Here is a 26147-nt window from a genome sequence, read left to right on the forward strand (position 1 = left end):
GTTTTATTATTGAGAACATTAGCACTTTTGGAAGAAGGCTTTAAATATCTGATAAACATAGCAAATATTGAATAATGTGAAGTATTTTAATGAGTTTCCATTGACTTTAGTTTGCAAATTATTGTAATGTAGTAAAGTAAGGAATTTTTGTTAGTGGGACTGACAGGAGTGTGTGTGTGTGTGTGTGTGTGTGTGTGTGTGTGTGTGTGTTTAAACATCTCCAACTATATTTACAGCTTCTCAGATGCTGTTATTGAATGCTATACACACTTGTGTAAATAAATGTTAAGAAACTAAAGCCTATAATAAAATACTTTATCGTGTCAGATAAAATGTATACTTAGGAGTGCTATTTGAGATAAGTTTTCAGCTTATCTCTAGATGTAGTAGATCATGAGTAATTTAACATTATTTAGCACTCCTGTTGCCCAGTTAAACATTATCTATGGTTGAATGGATAATGAAATGCGGTGCACATAAGGTATGTTTTCTTTCTTCTCTTTTTTTCTAAATGAGAGTTCCTTCGAAACCTCTCTCAGATATCAAAAGTCCTTCTCTGATCTGAATAAATATTTTCCTTTCAGGCAGGTCATATATTCTAGTTTGTTTAACAAAATAAAAGCTTGTGGCAGAGGCATATGAAATGCAGATAATTGTAAAATAGCAGTGGACATTGCCCCCCAGGGCAGGTGCAGAGTGTTATTTTAGCAGTAAACCCCTCCTTATTAAAGTCTCTGTCACAAGGCTTTAGAAGCAGCTGATGTTCTTTTGAACCAAAGTGGCTATAAAAATGGCATCCTCACGTTTTTGCCTTGATCATGGGCTGAGATACTCCAGTAGTGAGATGCTAACCTTCTTGTTTTGGCTTTGTAAAATTAATAATACAGTGAAAACTAAGTGAATAAAAAAGTGAATTTGAACAGCGCCTTAATAAAATGGAGTTTCCTCTCCTGTATTTCTCAGATTCAGTCATTCTTTAATTTGTTGAACAAAGATAGTATTGAAATATAACAAGGGGGATTGGTAAATGGAAAAATAATACATTAAATAATAATGCATATTTAAAATACTTAAGGTGAGATGAATTAACTTGACGAAAGGCCATTCTGTTTTCTTAAGCTAGTCTGTTCCTAACTTGTTGTTCCTTATCAGACCTCCTTGCCTCTTATCTATCTACTCCCTCAATTGTATCCCTCAAGCACTAGCTACAAAACTATAATTTTCCTGAAGCGGTTCTTCCATCATGAGTCTTCCATGGTCAACAAAACAGGGCAGGGAGCGGCTTCCACAGTTGCCTGTGAGTTAAAGTTCATGGTCTTTAGGTTGATTTAAGGTTTGGAGACCTACCTTTGAATATATATATATATATATATATATATATATATATATATATATCTTTCCTCATGTATATATTTCTTTCCTCATTATCTCTTCATGATGCCTTCAGCCCTGCTAACCTGGGTCAGTGATTCAGTGGCCACACACTTTCCCACATCTGTGTCATCTGTGTTTTGCTTCTTTCGTTTCCTCTGGAGTTGGAGCCAAAAAGATTCCAATCAGTCATTCGAATTTTTTCTGCCTCCTGTGACCCACCCCAGATGAGTGTATAATGCTGTGATGGGTGACAGCCTGGGCACTGAAGTCACACACACTCAGTTTGGAAATTGTAGCTGTGCCGTAAGTGAGAACATGGGCAAGAACCTTGAATTCTTCAAACCTCAGTTACCCCATCTGTAAAATGGACATGGTGATACTTCATGAATTTATTGTAAGAATTAAATAGAATAATATAGGTGAGGCATACATGACCATAATGCCTGGCATTTATTAGGCACTCAGTAAAATATTATTAAACGCCTCCTTGTCCATTATGTTTCTCTGTTTTCCTACACCTGCACCGCAATTAGCAGCCCCTCTGCATCCCCCTAATCCATTTTATCCTTACTCTGTATTACTTGCCATGTTCTGTTCCATGTTTTCCTTGAAGTTGATCTCTGCTAGGTGGTTCACAAATGTTGAATTGAGTTGCTGCACCAGTGTACTTAATAACGGTGGGGTTTAAATGATTTCATTATAAAAGAAATGGGAGTTTTAGCTAATTAATGGTTCTTAGGTCATGCCCCAAACTCAAGAGTCATATTTTTATAGTATAATAACTGGAAATTGAGCTGAAAATAAACAAAATTGAAGGATAGATACTTAAAGTGTAAATAGCGGGGAGGTCTGAAGAGGTCCAATAGCTGATGGAAAGTCATTCAACGCAGAAACATGTCAAGGGTGTTTGGACTTTGGCACCACTGGTTGAGCTACGGCCTTTGTAGAGTTATAAGTATTTACTGTAACAGTGATTTCTCTGCGCTTTAGGTTCTCATTAGATCATGTAAGCAATGTTATGTTTCTATTAATCAGCAGTTGACTTACCTGAATCATTGAAGTTCTATTAAAAGAGTGAAGCCATCCAGTGAGGCAGCAGCTGGCACTGGTGGCCAGTGGCCAGGAGAGAGGGGTAGTGAGTGCTCAGTGTTTGGCTGTCACCTCTGTACCTCTCCTCCTCCTCTTTATATGGATGTGTTTTTTCTCCCAATCCCCTTATCTGGTGGGGAGTTTGGAGCCACAAGTCCTGGAACATAATCAGAATTCTCCACAGATTCTCATCTTGGAGTATCAAAGATGAGGGGAACCATGAAAGTTTCTTTCCAACTTTGTGTTCAGATTATCAGCCTCCTTACTTCTACCTCTAAATATATGTCTTAATGTAGCAGTCTTTTTTTCTCCACTGAGGCACCAGAAAGACATTTTTTGACGACAGGGCAAGAGTTCCAGAGTGCTCTCCAGTTAGGTTCTACACACTTGAGCCATAGAGCATTAATAATACTCCTCCTAAAGATCTCATTTTTAAAATTTTTTCTAATGTTTACTTTTGAGAGAGAGAGAGAAAGAGAGAGAGAGAGAAGGGGAGGGGCAAAGAGAGAGGGAGACAGAGGATCCAAACAGGCTTTGCACTGTCAGCACAGAATCTGATGCTGGGCTCAATCACCACCTGAACCAAAGTCAGATCCTTAACCAACTGAGTCACCCAGGTGCTGTGTAAAAGATCTCTTTAATCATGACCCTTCCCTTATCCCTTTTCCCTCTCAAAAACAGTGAAAAGAGAGAAAACCTGTTTTTTTTAATGTTTATTTATTTTTGAGAGAGAGAGAGACAGAGCATGAGCGGGGTAGGGGCCGAGAGAGAAGGAGGCACAGAATCAGAAGCAGGCTCCAGCCTCTGACTTGTCAGCACAGAGCCCCACACGGGGCTCATACCCATGACCGGTGAGATCATAACCTGAGCAGAAGTCAAACACTTAACTGACTGAACTACTAAGGTGCCCTGAGAAAAACTTTTAATTTTGCCCCCAGTTAATTGGTAAGACATTAAGGTTGAAAGTTGAGTCGCTAAGCTAAGTAGTTGACCAGTATTCCAGTATTTATATATTGCCTTTTCTTCTCATTCAGAATTACTTCATGAACCCAGGAGAGTAATAACTTAAGGAAGTAACACTGGCATATTTGGTAGATTATGAGAACTGTTTTGCAAATGCCATGTGACTTTGTCGGGACCCACTTTTATCAGGACTCATTTTATACCCCCACTTAAGAGGCTCATCTGTTGCCTATGATTTTCTTTCTTTCTTCATTTTTTAATTTCAGTCATCTGTAGAGGGATTCCAGAGAGTGCTGTTGATAAAGGTGTGATTCTTTCTATGAGTTTGGAGGGCACAGCCTCTGTTCAAATAATAGCATTCATATCTAGCTTATAATTCTTTCCCTGGTAGAATATGAAAACACCACCTTGAGGAGAAAAGATAGCTGCTTCAATTATGGGAAGACTTTGAAACAGCCCCAGGCGAGCATTTGTGAAACCTGTTCAGAGCTCTCCTCTTCTGTCAGTGAAGAGCTGACTCAGATAAGAATTGGTCACAATTAAATTAGGCTTATGTGAGGGGATGTCAAGCTGGAGGGACTGCCCTGTATGTTCACCATTGATTAGACCTGGTGGAAATTCTTATCCTGAAGGGACCATGTGCCAGGATCTTGATGAACTCTGCATATATTAGAAAGGAGAAGCGCTTACCGTGTTGGAAGTCTGAGGACGGCACGGCAGGAACATTAGACACAAAGCCATCGCTGTCACCTGCTTACTTTGAATATCCCCGAGAGTTACTCTTAGCCTATTTCCTCCCATCCCGCGTGCTGGATCCATCTTCTGTTGATCTACACGCTTGTTTTTGTTAAAAAAAAAAAAAGGCAAAAAGTCCCTAAATGTCTCCTTCCCTGCTCTGACACTGAATGTATGCAAAAATCCCAAACGACTTGAAATTGAAGGTTTTACTCCTTGGACTTTTTATTGAGGTTTCAGTAGTTGATTATGGTTTGCTTGACAGGCAGGGGAGTTTTGAAATTGATTGGATGATGGACGGAAGGTGATGTATTGGAGTTATTGTGTACTTCCTGGGGTTTGAGTAAGGTAATTGTTTGCAGTTGTGTAGTTTACAATAACTGCTCCTCCCACCCCTCCAAAAAGACTGTGGCTCTGCTGAAAATCCAAGATGTTCTGCATTGTATGGCTGAATGTAAAATCGGACTAAAAAAAAAAAAAAAACATAAAAGCCCTGACCTTGAAGAAGACTAATGTTTTATTAAGAAAAATTATTTTAGGGGCGCCTGGGTGGCTCAGTCGGTTGGGCGGCCGACTTTGGCTCAGTTCATGATCTCACCGTCTGTGAGTTCGAGCCCCACGTCGGCTCTGTGCTGAGGCTCAAAGCCTGTGCTCAGAGCCTGGAGCCTGCTTCAGATTCTGTGTCTCCCTCTCTCTCTGACCCTCCCCCGTTCATGCTCTGTCTCTCTCTGTCTCAAAAATAAATAAACATTAAAAAAAACTAAAAAGAAAGAAAAATTATTTTAAATTGTGATAAAAAACATGTAACATAAAATTTACCATCTTACTTACGTGTACAGTTCAGTAGCATTAAGTATATTCCCATTGTTTTCCAGTTGTAGGCTGATGGCTTTGGCATGGTCCTAGTGCAAAATCAAGTGGGCACACTGTGCCACCGAAACTGTGACTATGTGATAGAGAAAAGTTGTGAGGAACTGAAACTAACGTTGAATCAGTGGAGAAGAAAGAGGTAGCTAAGCAAGGTCATTCTAAAATCTCCAAAATGAGGGGCGCCTGGGTGACTGCAGTCAGTTAAGCATCCGACTTGGGCTCAGGTCATGATCTCAAGGTTTATGAGTTCGAGCCCTGCATCTAGCTCTCTGCTGTCAGCACATACCCGCTTCAGATCTTCTGTCTCCTCTCTCTCTGCCCCTCCCCTGCTCACGCTCTTTCTCAAAAATAGTAAGTAAGCATTAAAGTGAATGAATAAATAAATGAATAAAATCTCCAAAATGAGGTAGACCCCACGTTTCAAAAGAAGATCAATCTGATACAGTACCTATATGGTGTTATGCCTACGTGATCTGTACATGAACTGTGAAGGGCAAAATTATACAAATAATTTATTCATTAGCTTCACATTTACTTAGTGGAGGGATTATGATGATCTATACCAGAGCTGATTTTTTTTTGCCGTTTTTTATAAAAACAAATAAACAGTATCTATTCGGTTGTGAAGCCAAATAATCTTAAACTACCAAATAATGTTTCCTGACTGCTTCTTAGTTAGTGGCGTTTTGAATCCAAATAAACACTTGAGTGGGAAAGGTAGGGTCATAAACTCTATGGCTTACATCTAAGATTCTAGGAGAGTATGATACATAAACATTCTCTCTGTACTTCTAGAAACTTGTTTTAAATGGTTTTTAATGTTTGTTTCTTTCTTTCTTATTTATTTATTTATTTATTTACTTATTTACTTATTTATTTATTGAGAGAAAGGGAGAGACAGAGTGCCAGCAGAGGAGGGGCAGAGAGAGAGGAAAACACAGAATCTGAAGCAGGCTCCAGGCTCTGAGCTGTCAGCACAGAGCTCAATGCGGGGCTCAAACTCACGGACCGTGAGGTTATGACCTGGGCCAAAGTCGGACACTTAACCCACTGAGCCATCCAGGTGCCCCTAAAAACTCATTTTAAAGTATAATAGTATTATAACTGTTGATTTTGGTCTGGAGCTTGTGGTCTCATCCTGGCCGTGCCATCAGCTAACCCATGCGATGAGTACTGAATTCTGACCACTAACATTTCACTCCCCGTAGCAAGGCGGCTGAACTGAACTACTTCTGAAATTCCCTCCTCTTAACGTCCCTAAGTCTGGAAACACCAGCTGTCAACTTATCTTAGATAACACAGCAATGCACAAGGTCTGGCAACGTGGTGCGTAATCATTCTGTGTTGGCTATCATTCCTCTTTCCCAAGTCAGCAAGTATCTATTGAATGCAGATTATATGGGAGGTCTTTTGTTGCCTAAAATTCTGGTTAGGGATATTTAATCCAAGTAATTTTTCACTAATCATATCGTTTGTTCTTTCACCTGAAAACACAGAAGAAATAGGAGGATGGTATGGTTACTCTCATGAGGCCGAGAACTAGCGTCTTTCTTTCTGACGTGGAAGAAGGAAGTTCTTGAGGACAATAGTGTAGCCTAGTGGATTCTTGGAATCAAGAATGAATGAATGAATGAATGAATGAATGAATGAATGATTTATTTATTTATTTATTTATTTATTTATTTATTTATAAGTGCTTGGCATACAGACTTTTCTGTGGCTAAACTCTTTGTTAATAATATTTACTCTTGTCTGTTGGCATTTGCTAATAACACATGGACATTGAAAAGCAAACTTCTGGGCTTACATTTGTAATGGTGAAATGACATTTGCTCATAATGGTCAAACCACTAGGGCTTCTTTCTTTAGTTAAAAAAAGGGGGAGGGGGTAGTGGGACAGGCATGTTAAACACAGCGACAGAAATCTGTTCTAAAGGAAAATTCAGATCTGAACCCCTTAGGTGCAATGGTTTGGTAAAGGTTAAACAAACCTTCTCTCACTCATGTGGGACTTTAAAATAAATTTCATCTAAATTCTCATCAGCTTCCCTGTACAGCTGTCCCTAAACATCTGCTGTGGATGCTCAGAATGGCTGCTTCCCCCTTTCACAGTTTACTTAGGCTTGTGTAAACTCTTTATTTGTAATACATAATTAGTGGCAAAGTATACTTGGTTCTTAACTACATATACTCAGGGGGTGGACTAGAGAGAGCCCTGTTTATGTGGATTGCGAGCACGTGTTTGGTTTAAGGCTTGTTGGGGGTAACAATCACATTTACTTTCCAGTAGTTTCCAGCTGTTGATATTAAGGGGTGTTCGAAAATCTATTCAGGGTCTTGTAGCTTGGGGTACAACTGTGGGAGGTGTGTTTGGTCTTTCCATTCAGGGCAGGGTTTGATAGCCCTGCCTGTACACTGTGCTGCCCGGTAAAATGGTCCCCCCGCCAAAGCCGTGGAAAAGTGAGGCTGCTCAGATGCTTGGGAGGCTGTGGTCTTAGTAGTCATGCAGAGAAAATTATGTAAACCTCTAGAGAGGTGGCCCTCTATTGACCTGGAAAGATCCATCTTGCAGGGTCTTGATTTTGTTGGCAGAATAAATGCTTCTGTAAAGAGTGAGATCCAAGTCGGGTTGGTGGAAAACTGGAGAACATTAGTCCTTGGGAGCAAACGGGGATTCTAGCTGTCAAGGTGACTGATGGCCTTGCCACACGTGAATACTTACTGGAGAAATCAGGTCAAATGGTTCCACCACTGAAAAGTGAAGGTTTCTTCATTCTGTGTTGTGGATGGGAGCTCAGAAAGCAGCCAGGTTCATATTGTGGGAATGGAAGCCATCCCAGCCCTAGCAGAGGGGAGCCCAGTTCTCAGCACCAATACCCAGAGCTGATCTCCCTGGGGCTCATCTGGGGACCATCTCAATGGCAGCAGAACAACTCTGTGCAGTGTCTCTGCTGTGAACCATGCTCCTTGGGAAAGGTTTCTTTCTATATACTTGGCTCTACCCTTCTCGATATAGTTGCCCTAGTTCCTATAATCCAGTTGCAACATCAGCGTTATGGGTATTTTATTTTATTTTATTTTATAGTTTATTTACTTATTTTGAGAATGAGAGAGAGAGAGAGAGTGTGCATGTGTGAGAGAGAGTGGGGAGAGGCAGCAGGAGGGAAAGAGAGAGAATCTCAAGCAGGCTCCACACTACCAGCATGGAGCCCGATGCGGGGCTCAAACTCACAAACTTTGAGATCAGGACCTGAGCCGAAACCAAGAGTTGGACGCTTAGCCGACTGAGCCACTCAGACACCCCATTATTGGCTTTTTAGACCAGATAATTCTTTGCTTGGGAGGCTCTCTTGTGCCTTGTAGGATGTTTATCAGCATTCCTAGCCGGTAGCCACTAGACAACAAGCAACCTGTCCTTATTGTGACAACAAAACATATCTATTGAGGACAATTGAGAATCACTGCTCTAATTCTACATTTTCTGGGGTTTCCTAAGACATTTATATTATATCCAATAACAAATATTTATGGGGTACTTCTTATATGCCAACCAATACATTTGGTGTGGAGCAACAAGGGTGACGGTAAGAGACAGTCCCTCCCTTCAGATAGTTTATGGTCCATTTGGAATAACATATTAATCGAATAGTCTTACTAAAATAATCAAAATGGTAGTAAGTGTATGAAGGAAATGTTCTGGGTGCTGTGAGGACATACAAGAGGCCATAGCTGATCTTGCGGATCAGAAAGGTGTGCCCTGAAGGGTATTGCAACTGAGATAATTGGGTGCGTGTGTTTCCGTGATGGGAACCAGGATGGGAAAAGAGCGGAACTCAGTTGTAACAACGTGAAGAAAACACCTGAGGCAGGAGGTGGGGTGCCAGGAACTGAGGAAAGGCCACTGCGGCTGGAAAGGAGAGTGATGAGAGATGATAGAAAAGAACTCAGGGCCAAATATGGCAGAACCTTCTCAAAATGTTGACAGTTTGGTCCTTTGTTATCCTGAAGGAACAGGGAAGATGTTGTAGTGTCTCATCAGGAATAGGACCTACTCAGGTTTTAAGTATGTCACTGGTTGGTTGTACTGGAACACCGTGGAAGGGCAGGAGTGATGCGTCAGCTGGTCAGGAGGTTGAGGCTGTAGGGTTATTGTCCTCTCGTGCCAGACAGCACCTGGACCTTAGTGACACTCTCCTTTTCCTCATGGGCCATGAACTTTGATCTACTCTGCCTCCAAAGCCCTGGATTTGAACTCACTGAGTTATTACATATTCATTTTCTTTTTGAACTTAGTACATTTGGCTGCTTTCTCATGTCTGGCTTTTAGTTTCAAAAATGATACTGGGATTCCAAGAAGGGGGGTGAGGGAGTGTCTCAGGAAGCCATGTCATTAGCCACACCCACTCCACGGGATCTTAATTCTTTCACAGTTGCAGTGTGGTAGCATTTGCAGAGATGCTGAGAGTACTTTAGTAGGTCTTAGCCTGAGCTCACCTGGTCAGCCTTGTCTGTGTGTAAGTGCAGGTATTCTCCAAAGATAGGCTCTGCCCGTGGCCTTTGCCTTTCCTATGTGGCAGCGCCTCTGGAGGGCAGAGTTCTTGTCGGGCCAGCTGTGATGTGCTGAGTAGTCTCCCACTTGATCCACTTGTGGCTTCCTTGGGAGAGCAAGCCTGTCCTGGACCTAGTATATGAGGCTCGGGTTGGCCGTGCTGAGAATTACTAACTAGGTCCTCGGAGGTTCTCTGATAATTCCTTCCTCTCATATCTACAGAAATGTCTGCAAATGTCTTGCCCCTCTAAAGAAATAAGTTTTCTTAAGTGAACCTCAGGACCTCACCGATGCCTGATCCTGTAGCCTTGAGGTTTTAGTTGAGATGGAGAATCATTGGTGCTCACTTGTTCTTGTTTGACCTGCTCTAAGGAGTGGACCTGTGTGTCGTCCCTTGTGGGACTGAACCTGTGACCCTGGTCTCATTAGCACAGAGTACTAATCCAGGCCACGTCATCATAAACCATCAGTCAGTAATAAATAGCCTTAATGGGGAGTGCGGGAGGGCTGAAGGGACCAAATTTGCATTTTCGCCTCGCTTGCTAAGGCATGGTTGTCGGAGATGGCAACATGAGGAGAGGTGACTGACAAGATTTCTGGACTGTCAACAAACTTCCAGACGGCATTTCTTAACCCACACGTGAGCTCTTTGAAATCCCGGCAACGCTTCTTGTTGCTTGGTTCCAGATAATCTTTGCCTCCTCCTATAATGTAATTCCTACCTCTCTCCATAGTGTGTTCCTTTCCCATATGTCAAGCTGTTTTGTTATCTCTTCCCCCTTTTGAGTTTATCAGGATTGCTGCCTGAGATACCTTTTCCAATTCTCACCCATTTCCTGATATATTGTTTCCTTATTTCCTGCACACGTATTCCTTGTATTCTTTTTCTCCCTCCTTATCTGCCTGTTCCCCAGCTTTTGTGACGTGACACACCGAGTGTTAGCCTGTTGTTCAGAGTTGCGTGTGTATCTCTCTTCTCATTATGTCCATTTAGCAATTCTATATTGTGTATAATATACATAGAGCTCAGTGCTGCTGCCTTACATTCTGGGGAGACATTTAGCCAGATACACGGACATTTCCAGAACTGCCCTTTGGAGCCTGTGATGTGCTTTGTCCAGAGTAAGAGCTGGTCCCATGTGTAACCTTGGAAAAATTAGGGATGGAATCATATTCTCCCAAAAGTCATCCACAGTCTTGAGATGTTTTGTCATTTATCACATCTTTTGGCAGTTCATATGTTTTGGGAAAGGGAAGCCTGATACCCCCATGACCTTATTTAGGTCCTAACGCTCTGTGTACATCACCCCTGACCACAGCCTTTGCACAGATTCTTTTGCTTCCTTCTTGCCCTAATATTGCCATCACTTATCACAGTAGGAAAGGGGGGGTCCTGAGGGAAGCTCTTCCATGTTATGATTTCCTGATTCCTGTTTTTTCCTTGAAGGAGAATGACTTTTAAAGGAGAATGGCAGTTGGGATGGCTAAAAGGATGTTAACTCTTGGAGGCAGGACAGACCACAGGGACTTAGCACAGCAGTAAATGAGGATTGTGTCAGAATGTAGCAAGCCGAGGGCATCTTTTTCCTTCACCTGCATTTTGCCCCCCCCTAACTACTGGAATGGACACTGCTTAAAGACATTGTTCCATCTGAAACTATCTGGGTTCTTTTCTCTTTCAGGAAGTTATTCCATAGTAAACGGTGTTATTTGGAAAAGGTGTTTTTCCCCCTTGCTTTACTTCTTTTTTTTTTTTTTTTTAATCTTGAGCATAAGCGAATACTAATGTATTTACCCTTTGCTTTCTGTCAGCAAGGCCCACCAGAGAAAAATTGAAATCGTGCATTTTTCTGGAACATTTTCTCAGACAGCCAAGCATAGGAGCAAATTATATCCTCTCCATACATTTTTTTTTCTTTTACCCCGTGACAAATTTCTTTCTCCAGAGGGAGAAATGATTTTTTAAAAGGCTTGAACAACATGCTAATCTTTCCTTCTGATAGCCCCTGGTTGAATTACCCCTGAATTTGAAGCATTTACTGATGAAATGATACTTGACATTAACCAGTGTTGTATGGAAATATTTCTCGCACCTGGGGAGAAAATAAAGGAGGGTATTCATAACACTGCCGCTGTGTGGCTGAATCTCCCATTTCCCTCAAAGCCACCTTGAATTACACTTGTTTCATGCTGATTGACTTTTCTCCTGAGACACTTTTAGACAATAGAAAGATTTGCACCACTGGAAAAAATTAGAATTCACGGTATTATAATAATGAAAAAGGTTGGGTTTGGGTAATGGTCTGCTTGGCTGCCTGGCAGAACCAACTGGAGGCTTTGGTGTGGGATTTTGTCCTTGTTTAGACTGACAGAAGGTGATATATCGTGTCCCTGTTCATGTAATACTCTTTCTGCTTGGGGAACTCTGCTTAGACTTAGGACTCAAGTAGACAAGCAGGATTTTCCAGGGAGGAGCAAAATATGAACGTGGTTTTAGGTTTTGCATCTCAAGAGTATTTTGGATTTGGCAAACTGCTTTTCAGCGTTGACTTTGGTGACAATAGATAACAAAAACTATGAAGCTATGTGGTTCATTGTTTAACGTTAAAAAGGTTCTTCCCCTCATGCCAGTCTTTGTTGTTTATAGGACTATGAAAATTCTGTGTGTGTGTGTGTGTGTTTTAAAGATTTCATTTTTGAGTAATCCCTGCACACACTGTGGGGCTTGAACTCTCAACCCTGAGATCAATGGTCCCACGCTCCACTGACTGAGCCAGACAGGCGGCCCTGTTTTTTTTGTTTTTTTTTTTTAATTTTTTTTTAACGTTTATTTATTTTTGAGACAGAGAGAGACAGAGCATGAACGGGGGAGGGTCAGAGAGAGGGAGACACAGAATCTGAAACAGGCTCCAGGCTCTGAGCTGTCAGCACAGAGCCCGACGCGGGGCTCGAACTCACGGACCGCGAGATCGGGACCTGAGCCGAAGTCGGCCGCCTAACTGACTGAGCCACCCAGGCGCCCCCCCTTTTTTTTTTTAATGAGAAAAGAAAAGTGCATAGCAAACCACGGAACAGTTGTCTCATTCTTCAGTTGGAACACGGAGATGTGTTTGTATAACAAGTATTGAAACCATTTCTTCAGGGATAACTCCCAGCTTATTTGAAATGAGAATCCATACCCTGTCATATGGTGTAGGAAGAATAATGAACTAGTCTGAAGAATCCCCGGATTGCATCCCACCTCCCAAGCTTTGCAGGCAGCCGTTTGACCTGTCTGAGCTACAGTATCTAGCTTGGACTGTGTCTCCCCAGATGTATTCCAGAAAACACTCTTTTTTCTCCTGCAGGTGGCTATTGTGGGGGTGGGGGGAGGAGATTCATGATGAAATAGATTTTAGAAGTTGTGTATGTTATATCCCTTGCAATCCCAGTTTACATAGTATATTTGTGTGTGCACCATGAATCCTGACCATGTGCCAGGACACTTTCCTTCTGCTAGTGCAAATAGACAGCATACACTATGCTTTCATAAGGAGACAGCAAAGCAGGGGAAGTTATTAGAGGTGACTAAGGATGGGGGATGGGGAACATTTATTTTGGACCTTACAAAAGACTCCAAGGAGTTCTAGATTAACAAATCTGTTTACCTTTGCTCAAAATGCATTTCCTAAACTGTTTTTTTTAGTTGCATACCTATTCACATGTCATGAAGTAATGTATCATGGGACACAGTTTGGGAAATGGTGGACCAGGTATTTACCCAGGGTCTGTGAGCTTTATAATCATAATTCCTGATTTGTCCAATGCTCATTTTGATCTTCTCCCTGGAACATGTTGTGAAGTTACAGTGTATGCTGACCAGACACATTTCACTCCACATTGATCCAATTTTTGCCTTTTTCAAAGCATTTTGTTAGACAGATACTGTAAGAAGAAGATGAAATGAGGGACCTAACTGTCCAGTATGTAATTGAAAGACACATGTAAGTAACTTTAATACAAGGAAGAAAGTGCCATCAGAGAGGTACAGTTAGGTAAAATACAGGCAAAGTTCAGAGCAGTGGTTCTCAGAGTACGGTTGTCCTGGGACCAGCATCTCCAGGGAACTTGCTACAATTAGAAATTCTTCACCAACTGGTCCATAAACTCTGAAGTGGAGCCTAGCCCTACCATGATTCTGATGTTTGCTAAAGTTTAAGAAACACCACTTTAGAACTGGAGCTCACTTTTGAATGGGAATCTCTGGGATTGCTTCATAGAGTAGGCAGCATTTTAGTTTCATCTAAGAAGATGAGTAAAATGTGTAGAGATGAGCAAATAGAGACCTGTATTCTTGGAGGAGGAAGATAGCAGTGAGTCACATTCACGGTAGAGACCTGAGGTCCAATTTAAGCTTTTTTACTGGCAAGCTGTGTGACCCTGTCCAAATCACTTAACCCCTTGCAGTGTGTTTTCTCCACTTTAAAACCAGGGTGTTGGACTAGACAATTTTATGACCCATTTGACTGTAAAACTCAGTGAGTTTACATGGCCCTGGTTCCATATATCATGGTATAATCTGAATAATGGCATGACATGCATTATTTGTGACCTGAATGCCTAGTATATGCTCTTCTGCACTCTCCAGCCACAATGGTTTGTATTAAGAGAACTACAGAGTAAACATTTTTTCTTCTCTTCAGGCAGCCATTAGCATCAGCCAGAGAGTAAAACTTTATTCCCAAATGTGTCATACAGGCAGTCTATAACTGATTTCAGGAGCAAGGACCCAGAACATCAAGTAGTGCCATGAGGACGGTAATTTGAGCAGTGTCAGAATAGGCTGCTCTGGAAGACAGGGTTTAGCAGTATCTGGCTGTTCTGGGACTCGTCACAGCAAGGAGAAATCCTGCTAGAACTCCTCAGGAATTAAATGCCAGGTCTGAGGAGGAGCTCACTAATGCAGCTGTAGTTTCCTGACTTTTAAAATATACACGCAGGCATTGGATATGTTACAGAGCTGTGGCAACAGCCCTTGACCCGTGCCACCAGGCACAGGCCTTTTCTGGCACTGACCCCAACACAGGGTGGGAGTCTGGGGTCTGTGAAAGGGTGGCTTTCATATGAGGGTTGGGCTACCCCAGGGGTAGTCTCCCTCTTGACCCTTTATCCTTAACCCCGTTTTCATTTGTTTTCTGTTTTGTATCCCTGCTTCTGAACACCTTAATAATTGTAATGTCAGTTAATGTTTATGGAGCATTTACTCTGTCTGAGACACACTTGCAAGCCTGTTACATGACTGTGGGAACTCTTATAATCACTATTTTATTTTATTTTATTTTATTTTATTTTAATGTTTATTTATTTTTGAAAGACAGAGACACAGAGCATGAGCAGGGGAGGGGCAGAGAGAGAGGGAGACACAGAATCCAAAGCAGGCTCCAGGCTCTGTGCTGTTAGCACAGAGCCTGCTGTGGGGCTCAAACTCACGAACCGTGAGATCATGACCTGAGCTGAAGTCGGACGCTTAACTGAGTCACCCAGGTGCCCCAATTTTATTTTTTTAATGTTCATTTATTTTTGAGAGAGAGAGAGAGAGAGAGAGAGAGAGAGAGAGGCAGAGCATGAGTGGGGGAGGGCTGAGCGAGAGGGAGACATAGAATCTGAAACAGGCTGCAGGCTCCAGGCTCTGAGCCGTCTGCATGGAGCCCAAAGTGGGGCTCAGACCCACAAACCATGAGATCATGACCTGAGCCGAAGTTGGACACTTAATGACTGAGCCACCCAGGTGCCACTATAGTCGATATTTTAAAGGTAGGGAAGCTGAGACTTAAAAAGGTTTAAGTATCACCCCAATGTCCCCCAGCAGTAAGTGACAAAGCCTGGATTCAAGTCCGGTTTCTCTGACCTTTGGATCTACTGTAGCAATCATTTGTTTTTAGTAAAGAAAAGACATCTTTACCTTTGATGTGGCTTTTGCTATTGGAAAAGAAAATGTCTGAGGAGATTGTAAACTCCTCCCCATCCCTATTTTGTGACTCACAGATTTTGTCTTCTCTAAAAACCACCTTAGTTAATGATCTTAATAGCTAACCGTTGTATACTTAACCATGTGACGTGAACTGTTTTTTAGATGCTTTATATTTATTAACTCAAATCTTATTTGGTAGGCACTATCATTCCGATGTTAGGGTAGAAGAAACCGAGGCACAGAGAGGTTAAAGAACTTGCCCAACGTTACAGCTAGTAAATGGTAGAGCTGGTAATGGTAAATGGTAATATGGTAGAGCTGGGATTCAAACCCAGGCAGTCAGGTGTCAGAGTGTGTGCTCTGGACTCACTGTGCATACAGCCCTTGTGTGGGTGTCACGGGCTCTAACACAGATCATCTTCATGCAGGACGCAGTGAAGGGGAAGCCTGGCAGATATGGACTTTGCTCTTCGTTTTACAGCCCATCCTGGCACATTTCCTAAGCACTATCTCTGTCTGCCAGTAAAACCCTTTCAAAATATGTAAGATAAGAAGAGATGGAGTGAAAATAGAATGTTTTTGTAAGGTGCCTTTTCTGCTGTTCAGAAATCTCAGCTGTTTAAGGAAGCCAGTTTAATGCTGGGGGAAAACAGCCTCACCAGGTGACCAAAGCAATCAGTGGCATGTGCTGAGTCAAGGCGCTCCCAGAGGCGTGGCCCTTGTAAGAGCTTTCTTGGCCCTTGGGGTCACTTGCATTTATTCACCCCTGGAAAGAAAAATCGGCATGCCCTTCCAAGCCTCGGTGCTAAGATCCGCTCTCTCAGAGCTCACTGGGCAGGGGGAGCACATCTGACTGCTCTGAAAAATAAATGTCTCCAAGATTGATGGCCTGATGATTTCTTTGGAGATGATATCAAAAAATATTGATTATGTTACTAAGTTGTACAAAATAGGCTCTGAGGTTGGGAACTAAGTGCTTTGTTTAAAATAATCCAGAAGCAGGATAAATCAATGTGCAGAGCATCTAAAATACCATAACTATCATATTGGCTGTGCAAATAGCTTGGCTTCAGTGTGGAAAGTGTACTATTTTTTTTGAAACAGCTTAACAGTTGTCTTAGCATGCTAAAAAAAAAAAAAAAAAAAAAAAGCCAGAATCTTATTCTGGTGTTTACTTTGCAGAATTTTACAGAATCCCCCACTATCAGGCTTCATTTATTGTCTAAATCAATGGGCAAAACTGCAGGGTTTTGTTTTTTTTTTAATGTTTATTTCTTTTTGAGACAGAGAGCATGAGTGGGGGAGGGGCAAAGAGAGAGGGAGAGAGAGAGAATCCCAAGCAGGCTCCACTCTGTCCAAGCAGAGCCAGACACGGGGCTTGATCCCACGAACTGTGAGATCATGACCTGAACTGAAATCAAGAGTTGGATGCTTAATTGACTGAGCCACCCAGGCTCCCCAGAAAACTGCAGGGTTTTTTAAAATCAGTTGGTGCCAGATAGGACTATTTTTTTTCCCCAAGACTAAAGATCCAAAACCTGATGACCCATTTTGGTTTCAACAACGGAATCTGACGAGCTTAGTCCTGCTCAGGTTTTTGGAGTTCAATCCAGATTTATGCACGCAGTGATACTGTTCCACTTCAGTGTGGTTTGTAGTATTTCCTATTCACATTGAAGACCACTGATTCTATTTTATAAGGAAAACATTGCAGCAGTGTATTTTGCTGAAAGAAAAACTCAGTCTGCGAAAGTACCACTTTTCGAATAGTGAAATCGAATGATGTTTTTTTTCATGTTATGACAGCATTCTGTGCTTTGAAGGATTTACCAGAATGGTTTGTAGAAGTAACTGTCCCCCAGGGCACTTAAAGGTTTATTTACAGTTAACTACTTAGAGGAGGGAGTAGCACCAGGAAAATTAATAAGGTGTCAGAAGACAGCCATCGCTGCCATGTGATGATAAACCTCGTCACTAAGATTGTTACATAACTCAAAGAAAAACTAATTCAGTTGACACACGTTTCCATTTGGGATGAGTTCTGAACCTGGGAGTCCTGAGACCTGGTATGAGTGAATCTCTTCATCTTTCTGGGTCTTAGTGTCCTCATCTCTTAACTCAGGAGATCAAATCAGATGATCTCTAAGGCTTCTTTGAGTTCATATAATTTCTTGATTCTGTTTCCTGAGGTAAGACGTGCGTATTTTCTGGGATTTGGAAACGGACCATGTTAAAGGCCTCTGGGCCTCTGGTTACATCAGTAACTTAGTGCTCTGTTTAGCAAACCAGTATGGTGCCCTCCTGCATGGCATGTACTATGCTGGGTGCTGTGAATAGATTGGTGCACAAATGCAGCTCCTCTCTTTAGTCAGGGTTTAAAATGGGGGTGGGGAGTGAACTAAGAAAAGTTGATTTGAGCTGAATTTACCATCAGGGCTGTTTTCTTCCCTGATGACCATGGAGTCCAGACTCCATGGGCAAAGCATCAGCAAAAGCTGTGCCCTCGGCACAGACCAGCAAGTGAGAGGTGAGGCAGAAACAGAATTTGTATTTCCCTGGAGATACTGGGAGTAACCCCAGTTTTCTAGTTTGCGAGACTATACGTGGCCTTAGATCGTTCCCTAGAAGGGCCTTATCTCCTCTGTTATGTCCCTAGTGAACCTAAAAATACCTCCTCTACTTTGGAGCGTTCTCCAATGATGAAATAGAGAGTCTATTGAGTGATATGGAGTATTAATAAAGCTTCTCCTGGTTTGTATCTGTGAGCCCTAAAGAGGGCTCTGTCACCCCAGGTGTCAGATGAGTGTGCTCCACGAAGAGGAAGCTCTAATTGCACTGGTCCCAGGGGGCTCTCCATTTCTCCTGGGTACCACATTTGAGCCTTGTGCATCCAAGCTGCTGCTTCTCACACTTAGCATGTGAACCATTTCCTAAGGACGGACAGCCAAAGCCATTGCATGTGAAATTAACTTCTCTCCTTTTATAAAAAGTTATCTCGTCTTTCTACTTTTCATTTGTACTGTCTATTCTGCTCATGAAACCCCTATATTAAACTGCACTCTTTCTACTTGCGACTCTATTTCCCGACTTGCTTCAGCAGATGATAGCAGCAAATCATATCTCATTCTCAGTCAGAACCAAGAAAATACATGCCAAGGAATTTGCTTTAGAGTCTTTTGTAAGGCAGGGTTGGAAAAAAAGAGATGAGAAAGCCTTGTGGGGGTCTGGGGAGGGCTTAGGTTCTAATCCAGACTCTGCTACCAGGAAAATGAATATTCTCATCTACTAAAAGGGTGTTATAACGTGTGCCTTGCCAACCCTGGGTAGGAAAGTGTTCTATAAACTACACAAATAATTTATAATAGTTTAAGATGTTAAATTTCTGTGGGCTATTTTTCAGCTGATAGCCAGCTGGTAATTGTAACTAGTTTAGAAAGGAGATAACCAAATAGAGTCGTTAGATGGGTTTCATGCTTTTTTATCAATGATGAATGGTGACGAGTTCAACAGATTTAAATTATGTCATAAGTGCTTCTAGAGGGTCTTAATTCTTGGTTACAGGTAATTTGGAGAGAATGATGATGTGATGGGGAAAAGTGTACATTTTAGGAGTAAGAAAAACCAGCGTTTGGGACCCTGCTCTGCTCCTTACCTGCTGGGAAACATTGATGGAGCCAGTGGTCCCACCGTGCAGGTTAACTTCTCTAACCTGCAGTTTCCTAACACGTAGGTGGGTAGAACCACTTAGGGCTGTTGTAAGGATTAAACACAACAAAGGGGAGATGCTGTATACAGTGCCTGAGCCAGAGAGTGGACAGAAGCGTTCATTTCCCATCCCCTCTTATCTCCACGTTCCCTGCAGAGGAGAATGTGAGGGTCCCACAGTGGCTGTTTCTTGGTGGAAGAACTCCAAATTGGGGGATTCTAGAAACCGGAGCTGTGAGAGTGTCAATAGACTTAGCTGTTCCTTGTTAAATTAGCCCTTTATCCACCCTCTGTTTTAAATACTGGACAGATTTTATTGGTTAAAATAGGGAAGTGTTTTTATTTCTTAATCTACATAGTCATGGGGCTGTGGCAAATATGAAAATTTAATAGTGACTGTTGAAATGAATTGGAAGCAATTTTTAAAATTAGTTTTAAGAAATAAATCTCATATAATTTAGATTTTTCTGGCACTTAATCTTTCTTACCTCCTGTGTTCTGGGTAGCATGGTCCACACATGGCTATCACTCAGATTATGTACCTCCTTAGGGATTGTCATCTCTGCTTTCTTTATTCAGCCTCACGGTACTGGATTATGCATAAATCTTGATCAGTTTTGAAGTCAGCACAATAAAAGGTGATAATGCCTTATAAGAATTCTTTTAAAAGTTCAGTTGTAAAGGTAATTGTGTAACCATTGATGAGCAACATTAATTGGAAAAATATTAGAAAATACAAAAACCCCTAGCTCCCACAACTCAGTTAGTCCTTTTTATTTTTACTTCTTTAAAGTTTGTTTATTTTGAAAGAGAGAAAGAGCGTGAGCAGGGGAAAGGCAGAGAGAGGGAGAGAGAGAATCCCAAGCAGACTCTGCACTTAGTGTGGAGCCCGATTCAGGGCTCAGTCCCACGACCCATGATCAGTCCCACGATCATGACCTGAGCTGAGATCAAGAGTTGGATGCTTAGCTGAGTCACCCATGTGTCTCAGTGCTTTTTAAATGTAAATTTGAAATTGTGCATTTAGATATTTAAGTAATAATAGAATCATAACCACACATACTGATTTTTAAAATGTTTTATTTATTTATTTTGAGAGAGAGAGAGAGTGAGAGCAAAGGGGGGGGGGCGGAGAGAGAGGGAGAGAGAGAATCCCAGGCAAGCCCCACTCTGCCAGCACAGAGCCTGACAAGGGGCTTTAACTCAAACCACGAGATTGTGAACTGAGCCGAAATCAAGAGTCAGATGCTTACTGACTGAGAAGCCCAGATACCCCCACATGAATTGTTTTATGATCTTTTTTTCCACTTAGCATTATATCTTACCATATTTGAAAATATACATTTTAAAAAGAATTATTTTTAGTAGCTGCGTAGTATTTCATTATATGAATGCACTAGAAACTATTTGATAAGCAGTTAGTGGCTTTTCAATCCCTTTGTCTTTTAAACTTTACTGTAATTTTTTATTGTTTATTTATTTTGAGAGAGACAGGGAGACAGAGAAAGCATGTGTGAGTGGGGAAGGGTAGAGAGAGAGGGAGAGAGAGAATCTCAAGCAGGCTCCATGCTGTCAGCACAGAACGTGACATGGGGCTCAATCCCACGAAACATGAGATCATGACCTGAGCCGAAACCAAGAGTTGGAGCCACCTGGGCGCCCCTAAACTGTACTTTAAATGTACACTTGTCTATTTCCACTGGATAATTGCCTAGCAGGTAATTCTAAGTGACAGGTAAATGCATTTTTTAAGGCTTCTAGTACATTTCTCAGTTGACCTTCGGAATGCAAGCAATCTTGTCCCAACGAACAATTGCAGCAGCAGCGTAAAAGTGGGATTTAAAAACCCAAACAACATCAGGTTGAACCCTAGTGACTTTGAATTTCTTGCCGTCTAGTACGATGAGGTTTCTAACTTTTTCTTGTATTGATGTTTTGGTAAAAAAAAAATTATAATGAAGTTTTTAAAAAGCACTGTTTCTTCACGGTGCATTCCTACACCTTCTCCCACTTTTCTGTAGGTTAATTTATCTTTTCTCTCTCTTTCTCCCCCCCCCCACCCCATTCCAGGATGGAGGTATGATACGATGGATGTAACTATGGGATACTGTGTGGGTACACGGCCTCCTCCTTCTTGCCTCATTCTCCTGCTTCTCAAGCTTTTGGCCACAGTCTCCCAGGGGCTTCCGGGGACTGGGCCCCTGGGCTTCCACTTCACACACTCCGTTTACAATGCTACCGTGTATGAGAACTCAGCAGCAAGGACCTACGTCCACAGCCAGGGTAGAATGGGCATCACCTTAATAGATCTGTCCTGGGATGTCAAATACAGAATTGTATCTGGAGACGAGGAAGGCTTCTTCAAAGCAGAGGAAGTCATCATTGCAGACTTCTGTTTCCTCAGAATAAGAACTAAAGGTGGCAATTCGGCCATATTGAATAGGGAAATTCAGGACAATTATTTATTGATAGTAAAAGGCTCTGTCAGAGGAGAGGATCTGGAAGCATGGACCAAAGTGAACATACAGGTTTTAGATATGAACGATCTGCGACCTTTGTTTTCACCCACAACATACTCTGTTACAATCGCAGAAAGCACACCTTTAAGGACTAGCGTTGCCCAGGTGACAGCAACAGATGCCGATATCGGCTCCAATGGAGAATTCTACTACTACTTTAAAAACAAAGTTGATCTCTTTTCAGTTCACCCCACAAGTGGCGTCATCTCTTTAAGCGGGCGGTTAAATTATGACGAAAAGAATAGGTATGACCTGGAAATTTTGGCTGTGGACCGGGGGATGAAGCTCTACGGAAACAACGGAGTGAGCAGTACTGCAAAGCTTTATGTTCACATTGAACGTATAAATGAACACGCCCCAACTATCCACGTGGTCACTCACATTCCTTTCTCACTGGACAGAGAGCCGACATACGCTGTGGTGACAGTCGATGACCTTGATGAAGGGGCCAATGGAGAGATTGAGTCTGTTTCCATTGTCGCTGGGGATCCTTTAGATCAGTTCTTCCTGGCTAAGGAAGGCAAGTGGATGAATGAGTACAAGATTAAGGAGAGAAAGAAGGTTGACTGGGAGAGCTTTCCTTATGGCTACAATCTCACTCTTCAAGCAAAAGATAAGGGGTCACCTCAGAAATTTTCAGCAGTAAGGATAGTCCACATTGCCAACCCCCAAAGAGACAGTGTCCCAGTTAGATTTGAAAAAGAAATGTATGATGTGAGCATTAGTGAATTTTCCCCTCCTGGTGTTGTGGTTGCTATAGTAAAATTAAGTCCCGAACCGCTAGATGTGGAATACAAATTATCTCCTGGTGAGGATGCACAGTACTTCAAAATTAATCCTCGGTCAGGTCTGATTGTCACAGCACAGCCACTGAATACTGTTAAGAAGGAGGTTTATAAACTGGACGTGACAAACAAGGAAGGAGATTTAAAAGCACAAGTTACCATCGGCATAGAAGATGCGAATGACCACACCCCAGAATTTCAGCAGCCGCTGTATGATGCTTTTGTGAATGAAAGTGTTCCGGTGGGCACAAGCGTTCTGATGGTTTCAGCTTCTGATAAGGATAAAGGGGAAAATGGGTACATCACCTACAGTATTGCCAGTCTTAATCTGTTACCATTTGCCATTAACCAGTTTACAGGTGTTATTAGCACAACTGAAGAATTGGATTTTGAATCCTCTCCAGAAATTTACAGGTTCATCGTAAGAGCCTCTGACTGGGGTTCGCCATACCGCCATGAAAGTGAAGTCAATGTGACTATTCGAATAGGAAATGTCAATGACAACAGCCCTCTTTTTGAAAAAGTGGCTTGCCAGGGTGTTATTTCCTATGACTTTCCAGTTGGGGGTCACATCACAGCTGTCTCAGCAATTGATATTGATGAACTTGAACTTGTAAAGTACAAAATCATCTCTGGAAATGAACTTGGTTTCTTTTATTTAAACCCAGACTCTGGTGTTTTACAGCTTAAAAAATCACTGATGAATTCTGGCATCAAAAATGGTAATTTTGCCCTCAGGATTACAGCAACCGATGGAGAGAATTTTGCGGACCCCATGTCTGTTAATATTTCAGTCCTGCATGGGAAGGTGTCTTCAAAGAGCTTCAGTTGCCGAGAAACTCGTGTGGCTCAGAAGCTGGCAGAGAAGCTACTCATTAAGGCAAAAGCAAATGGGAAACTGAATCTGGAAGATGGATTTCTCGACTTTTATTCAGTTAATAGGCAAGGGCCACATTTTGACAAGTCATTTCCTTCTGACGTGGCTGTGAAGGAGAATCTGCCCGTTGGTGCTAACATCCTGAAGATCAAAGCCTATGATGCTGACTCTGGCTTTAATGGAAAGGTGCTATTCACAATATCTGATGGGAATACGGATAGTTGCTTTAATATCGATATGGAGACTGGGCAACTTAAAGTCCTTCTGCCTATGGACCGAGAACACACAGACCTCTATCTCCTTAATATCACCATCTACGATTTAGGTAATCCACAAAAATCTTCGTGGAGGTTGCTGACCATCAATGTGGAGGATGCTAATGACAATAGCCCAGTCTTTCTTCAGGACAGCTACTCAGTTAACATTCTTGAAAGTTCAAGTATTGGTACTGAGATTATTCAGGTGGAAGCCAGAGACAAAGACTTGGGTTCTAATGGTGAAGTGACTTATTCAGTCTTGACAGATACACAGCAGTTTGCTATCAACAGCTCAACTGGAATCATTTATGTAGCCGACCAATTGGACCGGGAATCTAAAGCAAACTACTCCTTAAAAATAGAAGCTAGAGACAAGGCAGAAAGTGGCCAGCAGCTGTTTTCGGTTGTCACTCTTAAGGTTTTTTTGGATGATGTCAATGACTGTTCCCCAGCTTTCATTCCCGGTAGCTATAGTGTGAAGGTTCTTGAAGATCTCCCTGTTGGCACTGTCATTGCTTGGCTGGAGACCCATGATCCAGATCTTGGGCTAGGGGGTCAAGTGCGCTATTCTTTGGTCAATGACTATAATGGGAGATTTGAAATAGATAAAGCCAGTGGTGCCATTCGCTTGAGCAAAGAGCTGGACTATGAAAAGCAGCAGTTCTACAACCTCACGGTTCGGGCCAAAGACAAAGGACGACCGGTCTCTCTGTCATCTGTTTCCTTTGTTGAGGTGGAGGTGGTGGATGTCAACGAAAACCTCCATACTCCCTACTTCCCAGACTTTGCTGTCGTTGGATCTGTAAAAGAAAACTCACGCATTGGAACAAGCGTACTGCAGGTGGCTGCCCAAGATGAGGACTCTGGGAGGGATGGAGAGATCCAGTACTCCATCAGGGATGGCAGTGGTCTTGGAAGGTTCAATATAGATGACGAGAGCGGTAAGTTTAATATTTTGTGCCACAAGTATTGTTTCACCTCTCACGAATTGTAACATTGGAGAAGAGAAGGAATATTCTCACACTGAAATAGAATGACAAATGAGGTTGCATTCGGTGCAGAGATGACACAAGTAAAAGCTTTATCTCAGAATGCATCGGTTTGTGAGAAGACATGTTTATACAGTGGTGCTAACCATGGTTTTCAATGGGAATCCCTGTGTTTTGTTTCTCTTGTTCTGCACTATTACCAGCTTATCTTTTGATAAGCGTAAGTAATTTTCACCTCTGTTGATTGCACTTCTGACCTTCACTAAATTAAAGGGCCTGATAAAGTAAATTACATTTGAATTGGCTTTAAATTAGAAGTGTGAAATGGATTTTCAGATGGATCTTATACACCAGTCTTTCCCTTTCTAGTAAAGCTTTGCTGGAGTGATATTGCAATAGTTGCTTTCATGTTTTTTCACAGGCACATCTGGCCTTTGAACGACAGGCATTCACATTGTGGATACTCAATTAATATATGGCAGTATGCTTCCGCCAGTGTTTTCGTGATCGGCTAGAGGGGGCATGTTGTGGATTTTGCTGATAAAAAGTGATTTTAAGATTTTATTTGTAAGACTTGATTGTTGTATACAGACATTTTAAAATATGGGGCAAATTTACCCCAATATTTTCATTGTCCCCCACCCATTATATTCACACACACACACACACACACACACACACACACACACATTTTCTGTTCTTGTTATTGTCATTTATCTTTAAATGTACATGTGCCCGGACATGTGCATATGTGTGTGTGTTTCGTGATTAGCACTGTGCATTTTCTAGTGTTCTTCAGATTGTAGTCATCTCATGACAGGGGTTGTGTCTTCTCTATTCTTGTGTAAATGGTAATATTAGCACTTCACAGCTTTTGGGGTACATTAATATATATTAACACACTGCAACACTCACTGGGTGCTTTGCTCCCAGTAAGGATAATGATGATGAAAACAGGTAGTGATGATGAAAACAGGTGTTATTATAGTGATAGAAAAAGAATTTGAGGAATTGTATTAAATATTGCATAGAAGTTGCAAAACTGAATGTACCATCACAAATTTAAACTGTAATTTTTATATACATGGACTGTAATTATGGCCAGTGGAAATTGTAAAATTGGTCTCCATAGCCGTAATGAAGGTAAATGTCAAGAAAATTGAGTTCTGATTTAGCCACACACTCTATTTTATTACATATCACTTTTCATTCCACTGGAATGTATTTTCATTTTTGAAATACAAAATGAGAAGGGAAGGGCAGTATCTTTACTGAGTGTCTACTTTGTAGTAATACTTTGCACTGCTACCAGTGACTTCATGGAATACTTAAGGTGGGCACAACATTTTATGAAGACTTTTATAGTAAGGTCTTATTTAATTCTCCCAACCGCCCCATGAGGTACAACTAATAATCATCAATTCATGAACTGATACGCAGAGAAGATAGATGATTTGGAGCCTCATTTCAAACTCAGCTCTAAGT

At 41.7% G+C, this 26147-nt stretch overlaps 1 protein-coding gene across 5 annotated transcripts in view; it reads left to right on the forward strand.

The window, feature by feature from the left end:
* Positions 1 to 26147, forward strand: part of FAT3 (FAT atypical cadherin 3) — a 667592-nt gene that overhangs the window by 126765 nt on the left and 514680 nt on the right. For all 5 annotated transcript variants that reach the window (XM_027040010.2, XM_027040011.2, XM_027040013.2 and 2 more), the window contains exon 2: positions 21306 to 24614. In XM_027040010.2, the coding sequence (XP_026895811.1) occupies positions 21323 to 24614 (3292 nt within the window). In that variant the 5' untranslated portion in view covers positions 21306 to 21322. The remainder of the gene's footprint in view (positions 1 to 21305; positions 24615 to 26147) is intronic.

This window comes from Acinonyx jubatus, chromosome D1 (genome assembly GCF_027475565.1).
Source record: "Acinonyx jubatus isolate Ajub_Pintada_27869175 chromosome D1, VMU_Ajub_asm_v1.0, whole genome shotgun sequence".
NCBI lineage: Eukaryota > Metazoa > Chordata > Mammalia > Carnivora > Felidae > Acinonyx > Acinonyx jubatus.